Below are 19,310 nucleotides of genomic sequence, written 5' to 3'. Positions count from 1 at the left end.
GTTTTTTGAGGGGGTTCACTGACACCCTGCCGAGGTTAAGAACCCCATGCTATCGGCATCTCAGATCTTTGGTGACTCAGGACAAGCGTCATGGTGGCTTATGTCTTGTTGGGCTAACCCCGTAACAGCACTGACACCTGTTTACAATCCTGCTTCTTCCTCGAGCCAACAACAGTTACCTGTGAACAACTCAGTTACCTGTGTACAACCCGGTTACCTGTGTAAATCCCAACACAGAAAGGTAAAGCAGGCAGCTGGGATATGGACCAAGCTTCGGTATTAATATGGAGAACAGTATGGAGGTTCCTTAAAAAACTAAAAATAGAACTACCATATGCCCCAGCAATCCCACTACTGGGCATATACCCTGAGAAAACCATAATTTAAAAAGAGTCATGGACCACAATGTTCACTGCTGCACTATTTACAATAGCCAGGACATGGAAGCAACCTAACTGTCCATCGACAGATGAATGGATAAAGAAGATGTGGCACATGTATACAATGGAATATTACTCAGCCATAAAAAGGAACGAAATTGAGTTATTTGTAGTGAGGCGGATGGACCTAGAGTCTGTCATAAGGAGTGAAGTGAGTCAGAAAGAGAAAAACAAATACCGTATGCTAACACATATATATGGAATCTAAAAAAAATAAAAGGTTCTGATGAACCTAGGAGCAGGACAGGAATAAAGACACAGATGTAGAGAATGGACTTGAGGACATGGGGAGGGGGAAGGCTAAGCTGGGATGAAGTGAGAGAGTGGCATGGACATATATACACTACCAAATGTAAAACAGCTAGCTAGTGGGAAGCAGCCGCATAGCACAGGGAGGTCAGCTCTGTGCTTTGTGTCCACCTAGAGGGGTGGGATAGGGAGGGTGGGAGGGAGACGCAAGAGGGAAGAGATATGGGGATATATGTATATGTATAGCTGATTCACTTTGTTATACAGCAGAAACTAACACAACATTGTAAAGCAATTATACTCCAATAAAGATGTTAAAAAAAAAATTACTCCTTCCCATCTGCAAGGCAGAAGCACTTCTCACACCTCATTCTCTCCCCATCCTTTTCCCTCCTTTCCCTCTGCTAAATATTTAATGAGCACCTTTTTAAGCCCTTTCACAGGGCTAGGACCTAGAAATACCAATAGGAATAAAATATGGCTCCTCTCGTTTTTCGAAACAAACTCATGAAATATTCACAGAACCCAATGTATTTTAGTTCTTACAATCTACTTCCCAGTGGGGGAAACAGACACACTCAGGCCCACAAGCCACACACATGTACACATTTACGATGCAACATAAAAGAAGGCTGTAGTGGAGAGACACATAAGCAACTATGGGGGCAGAGGAAGGAGCAAATAATTGTAGGCCTGGATGGGTAATGGAAGACTGGTCAGAGAAGGTGAAGTGGTTCCCATATTCAAAAACAACAGGCAGACAACAAAGGGACATGTGCGAAGGCATCCAGGTGCCAAAGAGCATGGTACCTCTGGGTTCAGTGCCGGCGGATCTCAGAAGCATGTGTAAGATCAGCAGGAGATAAAGGAAGAAAGACCACGAGAGGCCGAATCCTGGATGTCGATGCCCTCAGAGCCACACAAATGGGTTAGAGATAGAACATGGAGCGTCTGGAAGGCTCTAAGCAGAGGAACGAAATGATAGCGTTTGGTTTTCGAAAGCTAATTCTGATGGCAGAGTTAAAAAAAAAAAAAAAAAAGATGGATTAGATGAGGACCAAACGAAAAACAGAGAGATGAGTTGGAAGTGAGGCTCCTGAGGTCCTGGTGAGGGATAAAAGGGGGTCTCAGTTCTAGTCAGGGCAGTAGGGAAAGACATGGAGGTCAAATACCAGAGATTCAGAAGACAGCACGGATAGAAATTGGCAAGTGATTAAATGAGGTGGGAGTGGGGGTGAGGGAGGGGTCATAATTATGACTTTCAAGTTCCTCATTTGAGCGAACAGAAATGGAGTTGACCAGGATCAGGAATACAAGGTTATATGGGGTCAGAGAATTTAGGCCTGGGGGGGGGGGGCGGGTCACCATCCTGGCACTGAAACAACAGATGAAATGAGCACCCACTCTTTGTCCAATCCCAGCTCTCAGGTCCTTGGTCACCAAAATTGAGACTGGAAATTCTTATGTGTATTTTGATAATCTCGTGTGGAAAAAATCATTTTTTACAAAACTCTCCCGAGTGAGATAGATCACCTCAAGCATGAAAAGGGCCACTTGTGCTGTGGGTAACAATGAGAAAAATCATCTTCGTGCTAAATTTGCCTTTTCCTTCCCTTACCTCATAGCAGACTCTGCCAAGACCACTATGATCAAGTTTCTGTTCTTTCCTCCAGCCCTCCACTGCAACTTTTGGCCGTGCAAGACGAATACTTCCATATGGTGCAATGTTTATGTTAAGACAGGAAAAAACATGAAATGCTTTAAGTAAATTTTATCCAAGAAGCAATAAATTTACAAATCCTAAGCAGCTGGAACAAAATATTAGTCTGTAATTGATTTTGGATGAAGTGTATTTCAACAAGAATAGGAAATTTGGGGCAGTAACTTGTTAATTACTGATGTCTAGGGATCTTGGGTATCTTCATACAGTATTCCATAAATGTAATCTTGGACAGATTATTTGATATCCTGGACTTCTTCTGTCTCATCTATAAAGTGGCTTTAGCAATTTTACCTATTCATGGGGTTTTCTGTGAGGATTAAATGAGCTAATGCAGGTAAAGAGCTTAAAAAAGTAGTCATCAGATAGTAGGCACTCAGCAAATGTTAGTTCTTCCTCTTCTTACCTATTAAGCTAGGTGACAAGGGAAGAGGAATGGGATGAAGATGGGGATGGGAGAAGAAAAGGACAGAAAATAGCTTACAAGAATGTAGGTTTTTAGGATTTATCTATGAAGAATGCCCGCTGCCACCTCAGAACTGTAGACGCAAAAAAATCTGTGTGAGTTCAAGGGGTGTTAAAAAAGATTTCAGGGGAAGGGTGTCAGGGAGTGTAGTATGTGAGGCTTGTAGAACCAGGAGCTTTCTGATACACATTTTGGGCCTTCATTCACTTTCATAACTATTTAATTCACTGGGACAGATGAGAGCAGGAGGGCAGAAAGCAAGAGTATTAAAAAACCTGAGTTGTCTAGCGGAGATGATTTGACACGCAAAAACTACCCCAGGTCGATGTGAAGTCAGGGGAGAAAAAGGCAAATTCAGCACGAAGATGATTTTCTTACTGTTACTCACAACACAAGTGGCCCTTTTCATGCTTGAGAATGAAATAGGATTTTATTCTATTGACTCATTATTACTTTGGACAAACTGCCAACTTCTGTTTTAGTTTTCTAGTCAAAAGCACAAAGACCATTCAGAATGATTTTTAATGTCTTCTACTTATACAGCTTTTACACTTACAAAGCATTTCTATACTTTAAAAATTAATACTGATAAAAATCAGGCAAAGTCAATATCATTAGCTCTATTTTAAAAGAGCAAATATTTAGTGTATATTTACTGCGTGTCAGGTACTATACTAAACGCTTTACAAGGATGTCTTATCCTTTTGACAAACCTATGAAGGTTATACTATTATCACCTGAGTCTAGAAGAGAGAAGCTTAATAACTCTCCCAAGGTGACCCACACAGGAAAGAAGAGAGCCTGGATTTGAACCCACATTGGTCTGACTTCAAAGCCTGCTTCCTAAGTCCTAATCACTGCTTTCTGATGTTGAAGGATAATCAGATACACGTTCTTTCCTAGTATGGCAATACTTTTAGTTTGAACTCGGCCTAATTATTTAGTCATGTAAACAACTGCTGTGAAATTATACAGAGATATTAAACGCTTTGATGTCCATTTCCACATGGTGCTCCTAGAATTGCTCAAGACAGACGTACATCTCAATGTACCTTCCCCTCCCCCAAGGTTATAACAATCTGTACAAAACCAATCACTGTTGAATAAAGTTTCCAAATATCTAAAGTACTTGGTAATAAGCTAAGAATCTGTTTCTTATTTACTTATAATATGGTTTAATAGTTGTAGGTAAGAAAATGTAAGCACAATTTTAGTGAAGAGTAGCTACCAATCTTTTGAATGGTTCAATAACACAAAGGACAAAAACCTGATCATAAAAATGTATTTTTATTTCATTAAAAAAAAACCCCAAACCTGTTCAATATCCTTCCCCCTCATGCAAACAGCTCTCACATCAGATTCTTCAAATTTTACGTTTTTTCCATTCTGGCTCATTCTTTGCTTCCTCATCGTCAGATTCAACTTGGGCAAACATGGTTTTGGGCTGAGTCCTAAAAGAAAGTTAAAGAGGAGAGGAAAAATTTAGTCAGCAAGTGTGCATTAGACTTTGCTACTTTCAACAAGTGGAAGGAAGCACATTTGGGGAATCAATTATATCTCAATTAGTAGATAATCATTAAACTTCTGGCAAAGAAAAGGATAATGGAAATTTAATTATGTTCAGATTTTTTAAAGGTTTTTCCTTCTGTGGCAGACTATGTATGTTGTCCTTTCCTTAAATAAAATGAAAATGTATCAAAGTCAGTGGAAACTCATACATCCATTAACCACCCTCAGTTTAACCAGGACTGTTCGGGGGGCGGGGCAAACTATAGTCACCAAGCAAGAATCTACACAGTCTTTATTTATAACTCCCTGGGCTGTTCCTAGACTTAAGTACAGTAGTCCAAATACACGTGATTATGGTGCACACAAATAGGAGAATCTGAGTCAACAGTTTTCTTATTTAATGAGTTTAAAATAATAGATAACATATATAGTAATTTGGGCCTGTCAGCAAAAATAAAAAACAAAACAAATGAACATTCCTTCCACCAAACACCCAGATCAATGCATGGAAATGACAAGCATTTTAGCATATCACTGCGTATCACTGCTGTAATACTGGCACACGGTACATCAAGCAATCTTTGCATTAGGACCTGCTGTGTTTTGTAAACATACCTGGTTCAATGACACTCCCTTTTACATCGTTCACACAGAAAACAATTGCAGGAAAATATCAAATGGTCATAATTTATGCCCCTTTCAGTCATGCTACTGCTGATTTCCTTTTAAAAACAGCTCTACTGCATTATGAAGAAACATTAAAGCATGATATCTGAAGATGAAATACTTTAGATTACATCATCATTTAGAGTTCAATTCATAATAGCAAGGTAATTGCAGAATGGTAAAAATAATGTCAATAATTCCTTTTATTTGCCAAGTGAAACAGGGTTAAAACCTTATATTACTAAACAGGTGGTTGCCGGAGGGGAGGTATAGGGAGGAGAGAAATAGGTGAGGGAGATAAAGAGGTACAAACTTACAGTTATAAAATAAATGAGACACTGGTGTGAAATGTACGGAGTGGGGAATAGCGTTGATAATTATGTAATATCTTTGTATGATGATAGATAGTAACTAGACTTATCACGATGCTCACTGTGAAATGTATAGAAATATCAGATCACTATGTTGTGTACCAGGAACTAACACAGTGTTTTAGGTCAGTTGTATTTCAAAACAAACAAACAAACAAACAATTTCATAGAAAAAGAGATCAGATTTGTGGTTATCAGCGGCTGGGGGTAAGGGAGGGGGAATTGGAGGAAGGCAGTCAAAAGGTACCAACTTCCAGTTATGAGACAAATAAGTACTAGGGAGGTAATGTACAACATGATAAATATAATTAACCCTGCTTTATGCTATATATGAAAGTTGTTAAGAGTAAATCCTAAGTGTCCTCATCACAAGGGAAAAAACTTTCTATTTAATTTTGTGTCTGTATGAGATGTTCATTAATTAAACTTATTGCGGTAATCATTTCATGATGTATGTAAGTCAAGTAATTATGCTGTACACCTTAAACTTACACAGTGCTGTATGTCAATTATATCTCAATAAAACTGGAAGGAAAAAAAAAACCCTTATATTACTTCTTGCTCTTCCTTTTATTATCCTGGGGAAGAAGTATAAACCATCCACATTCCATGCTGATGTTGTCCTGATGCAAGCCATGTACTAGAATTCCTCGTGCAGAAGTCAGTCACAATTCCTGTCTCTCCAGTTACCTGCCTAGAGAGCCCAAGCTGTCCCCAAACACAATCCAGTTGGTTAAATTTCTTGTTGTCACTTCAAGACACTGTTATGACATCTATAAACAAGTCATAGCCCTAACATTTCCAAAACCAGCTGCAGATTTTCATAGGTCATGAGTTGCTGAATTACTAGAAAGCAGGACCACTGGCTTTCTAACATGCTACAACAAGGCAACTGGTGCTCATGACATATTTCATCTTCTGGCAAAGATGTCAAGCCCTTGGGTATAGACAAACCTGTACAGGAACAAATTTGTCTGGTTTAAAAAATCCTCTGGAAGCCTGAAGCTGTAAGGAGTCCTTGAGCTAAGCCTCAGGTGGGGGATTCATTCCCAGTTTGGCCACTGACTTGCTCTGTCACCTGGAACAGGTGTTTCCCCTCTCAGGGGTTTAGTTTCCTCCTCTACCAAATGTGGAGGTTGAACTTGATTAGTGGGTCCCAAAGGACTAAAGGCCCAGGGTAGACAATGACGAAGTGTGTGTTTTAACATTAATTCAAGTATAATACAAACAGAAAAGTGCATATTTCATAAATGTACTGTTTTCTGGATTTTCACAAACTGGACGTGTCATGAAACCAACACCCAGATGAAGAAACAGAGTATGACGAACACCTCCGAAGCCCCTCATACTCCCTTCCAGTTACTAACCCCAGGCCCAGGGTCACCATATCCTGACTTCTGGCCACATAGATCAGCCCCACCTGTGTTTGTCCTGTCTCTGTAGGATGCCTAGAGTGTTCACTATATTGTGCCTGGTTTCCTCCATTCAGCATCATCCACAGTGCTGTATGTAACAAGGATGTTTGTAACCATACGTTCCAAAAAATGCAAAAAAAACCCAAAGGCAATACTGTGAATTTTACTGTGAGTTAAAATGTGTTTAAGTTAAATGACTGTCCTTTATTCTGAGATAATGTTCTTCTTCTATCTATTTTGTAATAAAATGTGCTGGAAGTTTAAAAAAAAACAATCCTTAGAATTAGCTATTTAATTTCTAAGGGAATAAAAAGAACATGATCTTCTAAAGATACCTGGCAATGCTTCATAGCTCATCAATGTTAGCTGCAATGAGACTTAAGTACTTAAGAACTTGTAGTGCTGCTTTTTTTGGATATAAAAAAAGAAACTGAATGACAGGTCACGGGAAGAAAACCTAGAGCTTGAAAAGGCTATTTCATTTATGTAGTCACTTTTTTTTATAATCCACCTACTTCCAGAAGTATTTTTAGTAGGTTGGTGGCTAACATTGAAGGGCACAGAATCAATGGAACTATTTAACAAGGGGCAGAAAGGGAGTAATGCTGGCAAAGAGGCATGGGAGAACATTTTGGGGGAACGGAGACATTCTGTAATCTTGATTGAAGTGGTGATTACACAGGTGTATGCATTTGTCAAGACGAAATGGGTGCATTTTGTATTTTATTGTAACTAACTTAAAAAGAAAATCAAAACAAAAAAATGAGTCAAAGGTCAAGAACAAAAGAACAAAAAGGTATGTAACTGAGCATAAAACTTAGCACTAAATTTCCTAGACGCCAAGGCAAAAGGAAAAGAAAGAGATTAGTTTTGCAAATGAGGTAAGTTCCCCCACCCCGAGCACTGAAGTCAGCAAAATTCACTGAGAAAATTTTCATACCAGGGTCACTTCGACTGTCACTTTCAATTACCAGACCACAACAGTTTCCTTTTCCTCTCCAGGTATTTTAACTTAAGGGATATCAACTTGTTTGGAAGGTTGAATGGTCTTCTTTGTGAAACTCCATGAATTTATTTTAAATTCCACTTTTGAACTAATAAAAATGTTGTCACTCTCACCACTATTATTCAACATAGTTTTGGAAGTTTTAGCCACAGCAATCAGAGAAGAAAAAGAAATAAAAGGAATCCAAATCGGAAAAGAAGAAGTAAAGCTGTCACTGTGTGCAGATGACATGATACTATACATAGAGAATCCTAAAGATGCTACCAGAAAACTACTAGAGCTAATCAATGAATTTGGTAAAGTAGCAGGATACAAAGTTAATGCACAGAAATCTCTGGCATTCCTATACACTAATGATGAAAAATCTGAAAGGGAAATTAAGAAAACACTCCCATTTACCACTGCAACAAAAAGAATAAAATACCTAGGAATAAACCTACCCAAGGAGACAAAAGATCTGTATGCAGAAAATTATAAGACACTGATGAAAGAAATTAAAGATGATATAAATAGATGGAGAGATACACCATGTTCTTGGATTGGAAGAATCAACATTGTGAAAATGACTCTACTACCCAAAGCAATCTACAGATTCAATGCAATCCCTATCAAACTACCACTGGCATTTTTCACAGAACTAGAACAAAAAATTTCACAATTTGTATGGAAACACAAAAGACCCTGAATAGCCAAAGCAATCTTGAGAACGAAAATTAGAGCTGGAGGAATCAGGCTCCCTGACTTCAGACTATACTACAAAGCTACAGTAATCAAGACAGTATGGTACTGGCACAAAAACAGAAATATAGATCAATGGAACAGGATAGAAAGCCCAGAGATAAACCCACGCACATATGGCCACCTTATCTTTGATAAAGGAGGCAAGCATATACAGTGGAGAAAAGACAGCCTCTTCAATAAGTGGTGCTGGGAAAACTGGACAGCTACATGTAAAGGAATGAAATTAGAACACTCCCTAACACCATACACAAAAATAAACTCAAAATGGATTAAAGACCTAAATGTAAGGCCAGACAATATCAAACTCTTAGAGGAAAACATACGCAGAACACTCTAGGACATAAATCACAGCAAGATCCTTTTTGACCCAGCTCCTAGAGAAATGCAAATAAAAACAAAAATAAACAAATGGGACCTAATGAAACCTAAAAGCTTTTGCACAGCAAAGGAAACCATAAACAAGACCAAAAGACAACCCTCAGAATGGGAGAAAATATTTGCAAAAGAAGCAACTGACAAAGGATTAATCTCTAAGATTTACAAGCAGCTCATGCAGCTCAATAACAAAAAAAAAAAAAAACCCAATCCAAAAATGGGCAGAAGACCTAAATAGACATTTCTCCAAAGAAGATATACAGATTTTCAACAAACACATGAAAGAATGCTCAACATCACTAAGCATTAGAGAAATGCAAATCAAAACTACATTAAGGTATCACCTCACACCGGTCAGAATGGCCATCATCAGAAAATCTGCAAACAATAAATGCTGGAGATGGTGTGGAGAAAAGGGAACCCTCTTGCACTGTTGGTGGGAATGTAAATTGATACAGCCACTATGGAGAACAGTATGGAGGTTCCTTAAAAAACTACAAATAGAACTACCATACGACCCAGCAATCCCACTACTGGGCATAGACCCTGAGAAAATCATAATTCAAAAAGAGTCATGTACCAAAATGTTCATTGCAGCTCTATTTACAATAGCCAGGACATGGAAGCAACCTAAGTGTCCATCGACAGATGAATGGATAAAGAAGATGTGGCACATATATACAATGGAATATTACTCAGCCATAAAAAGAAATGAAATTGAGTTATTTGTAGTGAGGTGGATGGAGTTAGAGTCTGTCATACAGAGTCAAGTAAGTCAGAAAGAGAAAAACAAATACAGTATGCCAACACATATATATGGAATCTAAGGAAAAAAAAAAAGGTCATGAAGAACCTAGTGGTAAGATGGGAATAAAGACACAGACCTACTAGAGAATGGACTTGAGGATATGGGGAGGGGGAAGGGTAAGCTGTGACAAAGGGAGAGAGTGGCATGGACATATATACACTACCAAACGTAAAATAGATAGCTAGTGGGAAGCAACTGCATAGCACAGGGAGATCAGCTCGGTGCTTTGTGATCACCTAGAGGGGTGGGATAGGGAGGGTGGGAGGGAGGGAGATGCAAGAGGGAAGAGATATGGGAACATATGTATAGGTAGAACTGATTCACTTTGTTATAAAGCAGAAACTAACACACCATTGTAAAGCAATTATACTCCAATAAAGATGTTAAATAAATAAATAAATAAATAAATAAAGCACACGGCCATCATAAAAAAATAATAATTAAAATAAAAAATAAAAATGTTTTCAGCCAAATAGCCATATTATGTATACACAACATCAAATCATGACACTTAGCTTTCATGTTCCACTTAGCATTCAATAGCCATGCTCCCCTTCCCCAAACTGCCAAAATCAAGGCATAAATCAGTGTCCAAATTTTCCCAACCATGCTTGCATACCACTTTTCCTTTCATTTCACTGCCCAGGTAGATAATAATTGAGTGTAAGAACTAGGCTCCTTTCAACAAATAATGTTGGGGAAATCGTATATCCATATGCAATGAAATTGGACCCTTACCTTACACTATATACAAAAATTAAATCATCATGGATCAAAGACCTAAACCTAAGAGCAAAAACTATAAAACTCTTAGAAGAAGACATAGGGGAAAATTTTATAACATTGGATTTGGCCATGATTTTTTTGACATGACACCAAAAGCACAGGCAACAACAAAAATAGGTAAACTGGACTGCATCAAAATTAAAAACTGTACATCAAAAGACAAAATCAACAGATTAAAGTGAAGACTGGTTATTTAGTGGGTATAGAATTTCAGTTTTGCAAGATGAAGAGAGTTCTGGAGATTGCACAACAATGTGAATGTATTTAACACCACCGAAATGTACACTTAATAATGGTTAAGATGGTAAATTTTATGTTATGTGTATTTTACCAAAATTAAAAAGAGAAAAGAGTAGGCTCCTGAACTTGGGAATAAGGAAGAAGGAACCCCCTTCCTGGGACAAAAAGGGGGCCCCTTGGAAAGGGCCTTAGCCTTCAACTTGGGGCCATGCCTAAAGCAGTGCTTCTCAAACCATCTGTGGTGCAAGGCCAGACTTTGTTTTCTAATTTCCCACCACTTGCAGATAAATATTTCTAGAAAAATTAAAAGACTACAAAATACAGATCCAAAATTTTTATTAGATTCGATAAATATATCAGATTGCTATAAAATTTTCTAAGCTTATCTTGTCAGCACTGGCTGGTGAAGCACACTGTGAGTAGCGTCTGCTGGCAGCTCCATCCCTCCCCTTGCTTGGGAAAGAAAGGCTCTGAAAGCAGGAAGCTGAAACCAGACTGTGGAGTGAGAATCTGTCTTCTTAACATAAACTTTTACACATGATGAGCTTCCTCCAACTGCAGGAAAATATTTTTCACATCTAGAGAAGCTGGCCCTGTATGATGCTACTGAAGGCTTGGTGAAGGAATGAAGCCTGAGGGTGCACTCTCACAGGGCCACCCTTTAAGGAGCAGTCTTTCATTCTCAGGAGTATGGCATGGGGAGGTGAAGGGAGACGTGGCCCACAGAAGGAGGTTTCCCCCATTCCAATCCATCCTGCCCCCAAAACCAACATTCTTACAGCATAGTTCAGCACCTTCCATAAGAGCTGTATGTTGTCGGCTGAATAAAGACCAGGTTCTTCAAAAAATATTATTTGACTTTAGCACAGTGAATATCTCTGTCTAGTCTAGGAAATGCCAGTGTTTTATAGAAGCAAAGTGAGAGAATTACAACTTTAAAATTTGTAGCTATTCTTTCTTGTCAGCAATTTTTATCTTTAAATTTATTTCCAGCAGTTTTTCTTTTGAGATTTTTTGGAAATCCATATATGAGGAAGACCAAAAAAAAAAAAAAATATATCAATTCAGGATTATTTAGGGCATTTAAAACAGACTTCCTTAGTCACCACTTTTCAAGACAATGAAGAACAGAGATGATTAGACAACTTCCAGCAGAGTTAGGAACAGAACCAGGAGATTTCTTCCTTGGGGGTGGCCTAATTTGCCCTTGGCATAGAAAACTACTATAAAAATAAATCAACAATGTCAAGCAAGAGCAAAATGACACATACAAAAAGCTAAAATGTTTTGAGAGCACTTAAAAGCTGGTCCAGAAATTCCTACTTTTAAAACCAATAGGAAACCAACAAATAAACAACAAAACCCTCTAAGCCCCTTCTAACCTTGTCACTGGCCACATAAAATGTATTCCCTTCTGGGCTGCTTGAAGAAATGGAATTTATACACTGATCTTAACATAGACTCTTTTGGGTGCTTCCATGAGGAAAAGTAGAACAAACCAAACCAAATGGGCACTGAAGACATGGCAGTAACTCCAGAGATACACATATAAATAAATAATGTGCAAAAAACATATTCTACTGCTTCAAGAAAGCATTTCCATTACCAGCCATTCCCTGTCTCCTCCTACTTAAGCAGTTCCTGAGTAATTCTATTACCTCCTTTGTCAAGAGACAGGAAGTTGTCAACTCAAATTTACAACCTCATGGCAGATTTACCTCAGTTGCCCAAAACGAAAGCCTACAAAGGGACTGACCTGAAGAAGAAGAAGGTAAGGGGAACATTCCATTAAGCCAAAGCATTGTGCGTGCTCAACAGGTTAATGGGGATAAGGTAAGCCTCGCTGAGAACCATTAAAGTATCCACCTTATTGAAATCAGCTTTATCCAGACTATTTATTTCATTGATTTACTGTCCACATTTACCCATTTTTCTAAGTGTTAACCGAAAACTTAAACTTACAGGAGGCTGATGTGAAACTTGTATTTTCCAGTTCGATTAACTCACTTGACAAATAGTAAACATTTTTCACTTGACTATATATGTCATCTTGTTTACTAGAGTTACCAAGAAAAGGAGAGCAGATTAGATAGCAACATAGTTATTTACTGCTAACCATTAAATAAACTAATCAGAGGAGGGCTGACGGGTTTTTTGTTTTAGCTTCAGTAAACTCTGCATTTGCTAATAGTTAATATTTCATGAAGTACATATAAAAGCTTCAGCAAATGTCTTTCTCAAATCTATACATTCTGAATAGCTGATACTTTGTGCTGATTAATTTCCCCCTCAGAACATTTTTTAAACTGAATTCTCAAAGTTATTTGTACAAAGGGAGTCTTTTCCAGCAACTGTGTGTTACAGAAAAATGACAGAAGCCCAACAGAAACCGAATCCCACCACCTTCAATGTTTCCATCCAGAGGAATTTTGCATAGAACGGTCAGTAATGAATAAAAATTCCCTCTGTAATCTTTTCGAAGGGCATTTTTTGGATACAGTGTTTGTGTAAGAGATTCAAAGTGTCCTTTCAAAGATTCAAAGGCTGTCCTTTCTCTTCTAAGCTCTAACCTAGGCTTTCTACACTCCTCCTTGAGTGCTCAGGCCAGAGAGAAGTCTCAGAATGTCTTTGGCTGCAATGGGAAGTCCACAGGTCAAATTCTTTTTAGTTATGGATATTCTCCTGATATGATTCATTCAAAAAGCATAAAGTGAGCTCCAGGGTAACAGAATGAGTATGAGGGGAAATCACTTGTAATACTTAATCATCAGTATGTGACTATCAACCACAAGCTTTTTTGGCTCAGAGCCCATTGTTTATTATGAAGGAAAACCTCAAAGCCAAAGTCAATTATAGCCATGACTTGACAATCTGACACACTTGTTAACCCTGTTAGAATGAATGCGGTCCAGATGAACTCTGACCCAGTCATCACAATTGCAGAATTATTAAGATTAAATAAAGGCTTGACCAAAAGATTCCACTTGAAATGGTCCCTTCTTTCTGGTGAAGAGCTAATCAAAGATAATTTTTATTTATTTATTTATTTACTTACTTATTTTTAATTTTTATTCTATATTGGAGCATAGTTGATTAACAATGTTGTGTTAGTTTCAGGTGTACAGCAAAGTGATTCAGTTATACATAAAAAATATTAGGGATGCATAAAAAGATGAGAGGCAACAAGATATTTCTAGATAAAGAATGTTCTATCTTCTTCAGGAAATGAACACATAACTATTTTGGAAAATAGCTAAACACATCTCAGACTCATTAAGTAGGACATACTAACTCATAATGCTTGTGTGAGAGTTCAAAGACTGGGTGAGGGTGGAGAAAGGGACATACATGAAACCTGTGGAAACTGGGGGGAAAAAAAAAAGAAAAAGAGGGAAAAACAAAAAAAAAATCACCATTAGCTACTTTATCAGTAAGCGGGTAAACAAGTTAGAATGATTAAATCTTTGAAGAGCACACAGCCTGAGGCAGCCCAGGTAACGTCAAAATGCCCTCTCTAAGCTCACATTTATGAAACATACCACGGTGTGCCACAATTTCCACTCAACAACACATACGAAAGCGGGGCATTAGTGTAACTCTACTCTCTTACTTCACAGATGGCGAGATAGTCTCGGTGAGGTTAAGTGAGTCTCAGAGCAGGAACTAAACCCCAGGACTTCTGATTCTTAGTCTAGCTTTCTTCCACTGTGCCACACAATAATCTTTTCGGCTTCACTATTATTCAACTTTTCCAATAACTACTATCAGTTGCTTTGTGATGAGAAGCAGTACACTGTAGTAGTCAAAAGCAGAAGCCTGACTTTGAAGCCAGACCACCTGTGTTCAAGTCCCAATTCTGCCTCTTGCTATCTGTATGGCTTTGGTCAAGTTATAAGCCTCAATTTCCTCATACGTAAAACTGGAGCAATAATACCACTTTCCTCATAGGACTGTTGTGAGGATTAAATGACTAATATATAAAGTTTTTACATTACCATATAAAAGTGTCATTATTACCATATACCTTGCTTTTGGCTATCAGATGTTCCTCACTTCATATTTTCAAAAGTTATATGTGGAATATATTTGATAAAATAATTTGCATATTAAATACAACATAGCAGCTTGCTGTTTTTTTTAAAAACCCTGGGGGAAATACTCTTCTATGTAGATAAACTGTCTTCAGTATGAATCTCTATAATCAAAATAATCTATTCCATACATTTGAATTTTCAGAAGGGCTAATCACTTGTAGTTTATTTTAAATAATAACTTTTTTTTATTATTACCAGACTTTAGTGTGCAAAATAATCACCTGGAGAACTTCTTTAGATGCAGATTCCCAGCCCCACTCTCTCAGTCTAATTGAGCTGGGGTGAAGTCTAGAAATCTGAATTTTTAACTTTCCCACTCTTACCCGCAACTCTGACACAGACAGTCCACAAAATCACTTTGAGAAACACTGGTCCTTACACAGGAATACGGCGGTCAGTGATATCAGTCATGTAACCGTAACTCACAAAAAAAAGTAATATTTTTCTCTGTGGGTTTCTGTCTCTTCCTGGCACAAATAATATATAAATCTTTACTCACTCCCAGAGTGATCTCTTTAAATATTGCCTAGTAACTCAACATGACTTAAACGTATCCTTTATAGACGGGAATGATATTTTAATGCATATACACACATATCCACGTATCCCGTATCAGACAAGACATGCACACTGAAAATTAAATTGACTGAACCAGCAATAATGGCAGCTTATCTGGCAAGAAAAGTGACCATGGCTGACAGAACTGTCAGGCTGTCTGGCTACTGGCCAGGGTTCAGGTTCCCACACACAACTATCCCTGTTGATGTGTAAGCTAATAGCATTCTGGATCTTTATCCTGCCCACTCCCCAGCCAGCTCCTTTCCCCTCCCTCCAGCAACATCTTTTGACAAGAAACTGTAACTGAATCTGCCCATGTATAGCTAAACAAGAGTCCTCTGTGATCCTGCTGTGTTTTAAAACCTTCATGGTTACATTGTGAGTGCCAGGAATGAAACTTAAAACACTCAACAATAAAGGTAAAGCGTTAAATGACTCTTTGTTCTCATCACTGGAGAATAAAGGTGAGTGTCATGTGCAAGCAGGCAGATTTGTGTAATATCTAGTTGTGCTTTCCTGTGATAAAGCAAGATACAGTAAATCTTCATTTCATCACTGACACAAGTCAACTGCAGGGAAGAAAAACAACCAGACACACATTCTCGATTACAGTGACCTTTATGAAAAGATCCTTTTAAATATTAGCTTCCCTTCAAACACTGCCACTTGGCAGTAAGCAGTATACTGCAGCAGGTGAACACAGGAGAAACTGCACTGCAATTCTGGCTAACAAATCACATGCCACAGACAGTGCCATGAACTTAGTATGCAGTAAATGTGCGGTGACAAAACTGAGTGGAAGGAAAGAGATGGGAGCAAAATGCAGCAGCAGAAAGGTGTATATTAAGAGAGATCACAGTCCTCCGAAAAGCTCATTAAATTAGGGATCAAGAGAAATGAAGTCTAATTCTAATTGCAATCATTGTGAATTGCAAGTCTCTAAGTTTCAGTGTACTCACATGTAAGGTAAGGATATGACAATACCTGTTCTACCCATTTTGCAGAGCTACTATTAAACTAGCATATTATTCAATTGTAGGTATCACTAAACCACCTACAATGCAGGAAAATGTCATTAGGTAACAGAAACCAATGAACAAAACCAATTTCTGCTTCAATTAATTCTAGTTAAAGAAGGTTGAAAATCTGGATGAATTCTTTTCCAAGAAAATATTAATTACCAAGCAGACTCAGAAGAGTCAGAATATCCAGATAGTCTACTCACCATGAGGGGGTGGAAAAGAAAGAGAAAAATTAAGGAATTACTACTCACCCTCCCCTCCACAAAAGCACCAGGCTTCGACAGTTTTATGGGTAAATTCTATCAAATTTTTACAAAGTAGATTTAATGGTATTCAAAACAGTTTGAGAGTACATACAGAAAAGGAAAGCATACAAAATTTTTATGAAGGCAGCCTAACACCTGACAAAGAACAAACCATAAGCATGTGAGGGTCATACCAAAGAAGTGAGGATGATTCAATACTAGAATTTTGTAATATAATCATATTCATTGATCAAAGTAGAAATACAGAGGGAATTCCCTGGCACTCCAGTGGTTAGGACTCCGAGCTTCCACTGCAGGGGGCATGGGTTCGATCCCTGGTCCCCTGGTCAGGGAACTAAGATCCCGCAAGCCATGAGGTGCAGCCAAAAACAAAACAAAACCCCAAAAAACAAAACAAAACAAAAATAAAGCAGAAATACAGAGATACAACAAAGGAATTCAATAAAATTCAGCATCTATTTCAGATGAACATGCCTCTCATTTTTGTACAGTGTTTTCTTCGTATAGGATGCTCTTCCTTTGGGTATCTGCACAGCTCATTCCCTCATTTCATTCAAGTCAAAGATCACTTTAGCAGAGGTTCTATCCTGATCACCATATCTAAAAATAGCGCCCCTCTTTCTCCCTGATTACTCTATGTCCCCTTATCCCTATTTTATTTTTCTTCACTGCACTTGCTACCATCTAACACGTATAGATTTACTTATTGTCTGTCTCTGTCCACTAGAATATAAGCTCCATAAACCACAACTTAGTACCTGACATACTGTAGGTGTTCAATAAATGTTTGTTGAATGAATAACTAAAATAAAAAGAGATGAATTCTTCTTTAACATCTTGTATGTGTGTGTTTTCAAAAGCTGTCATGCTTTACAGAGAAATACCATTAAATTGAACAATATGAAATTGCCGATATTTGACTTTTTTTTCATCAACAGAAAGGGCAATTACATATGTTTTAACCGAATCCTGTTCAAGTTCAAAGTAAGAAAAGGATGTGCACTATCACTGTTATTATTTATTTTATTTATTTTTATTTTTTGGCTGTGTTGGGTCTTCGTTTCTGTGCGAGGGCTTTCTCTAGTTGCAGCAAGCGGGGGCCACTCTTCATCGCGGTGCGCGGGCCTCTCACTATCGTGGCCTCTCTTGTTGAGGAGCACAGGCTCTAGACGCGCAGGCTCGGTAATTGTGGCACACGGGCCCAGTTGCTCCGCGGCATGTGGGATCTTCCCAGACCAGGGCTCGAACCCGTGTCCCCTGCATTGGCAGGCAGACTCTCAACCACTGCGCCACCAGGGAAGCCCTCACTGTTATTATTTAATATTTTTCTGGCAGTACCACTCAGTACAATTAGATAAGATAAAGAAATAGCAGGTATAAAAATTGGAAAAGAGGAGGTGAATTTATCATTATTTGCATATGATAAAATGTTATGCCTGTAAACCCCTCTAAATCTGACCGCATTAAAATAAATTTTTTTCACATGGGGGAAAAATGGCATAAACAAAGTAAAAATAAAAATGACTGACGGGACTTCCCTGGTGGTGCAGTGGTTAAGAATCCACCTGCCAGTGCAGGGGACATGGGTTCGAGCCCTGGTCCGGGAAGATCCGACAGGCCACGGAGCAACTAAGCCCGCGCACCACAACTACTGAGCCTGCGCTCTAGAGCCTGCGAGCCACGACTACTGAGCCCACATGCCACAACTACTGAAGCCCGTGCACCTAGAGCCCGTGCTCTGCAACAAGAGAAGCCACCACAATGAGAAGCCTGCGCACTGCAACGAAGAGTAGCCCCCGCTCGCCGCAACTAGAGAAAGCCTGTGCGCAGCAATGAAGACCCAATGCAGCCAAAAATAAATAAATAAATTTATATAAAAAAAAAGACTGACCAGTAGGAATATTTGCAATACGTGACATACAAAGGGTTAAGCTCCTTAATATAAAGAACTCTTACAAATCAGTAAGAAGAGGACCAATCAACCAATAGACAAAAGGGCAAAAGACATAAATAGAAAGTTCACAGGAAAAAGAGGCTTTTAACATATGAAAAGATGCCTAGAAAATTTTTAATGAAAGTGTAAACTACGATGGAATACAAGGTTTCACCTATCAGATTGACAAAGATAAAAGGATGAGGGCAAGGAAGCTCTGATACACTGAATAAGTTGGTTAAAAGTCTCTTTGGAGGAAATCTGGGCACGATCTATACAAATTTAAAATGCAAATATCTTTTGATTTGGCAATTCTATTTCTCGAAGTTTTGCATATGTGGTCAAGGAGTCCAAAGATACTAATTTCAGTATTGTTTATAATAACAACAGACTGAAAGCAATGTAAATGTCCTTCAATACTGTACTGTTTTAGAAAAGCATAATATATCACACAATGGAAAATATCAAGAAAGTATACAGCATGAGCTAGATATGCATGAATGGGTCTAGTCCAATCTCCCAAGTAATAAGTAAAGCAAAAAACCAATCAACAATCAAAAACAAAGACCAGCTTGTAAAACATGTTATATACCTGTTTTTAAACAATAAATGTTTCTACACATATGTCTGCTCATTTATACATGG

The 19,310-nt window shown here is 38.3% G+C and overlaps 1 protein-coding gene across 3 annotated transcripts in view; it reads right to left on the bottom strand.

Annotated features, from left to right (window-relative positions):
* Positions 1-4,143: 4,143 nt before the first annotated feature.
* Positions 4,144-19,310, bottom strand: part of WDR70 (WD repeat domain 70) — a 322,311-nt gene continuing 307,144 nt past the window's right edge. For all 3 annotated transcript variants that reach the window (XM_057540877.1, XM_007192190.3, XM_057540878.1), the window contains one exon: positions 4,144-4,326. In XM_057540877.1, coding sequence (XP_057396860.1) covers positions 4,239-4,326 — 88 coding nt within the window. In that variant the 3' untranslated portion in view covers positions 4,144-4,238. The remainder of the gene's footprint in view (positions 4,327-19,310) is intronic.

This window comes from Balaenoptera acutorostrata, chromosome 2 (genome assembly GCF_949987535.1).
Source record: "Balaenoptera acutorostrata chromosome 2, mBalAcu1.1, whole genome shotgun sequence".
Taxonomy (NCBI): domain Eukaryota; kingdom Metazoa; phylum Chordata; class Mammalia; order Artiodactyla; family Balaenopteridae; genus Balaenoptera; species Balaenoptera acutorostrata.
This window is presented reverse-complemented; position numbering and strand designations above follow the sequence as displayed.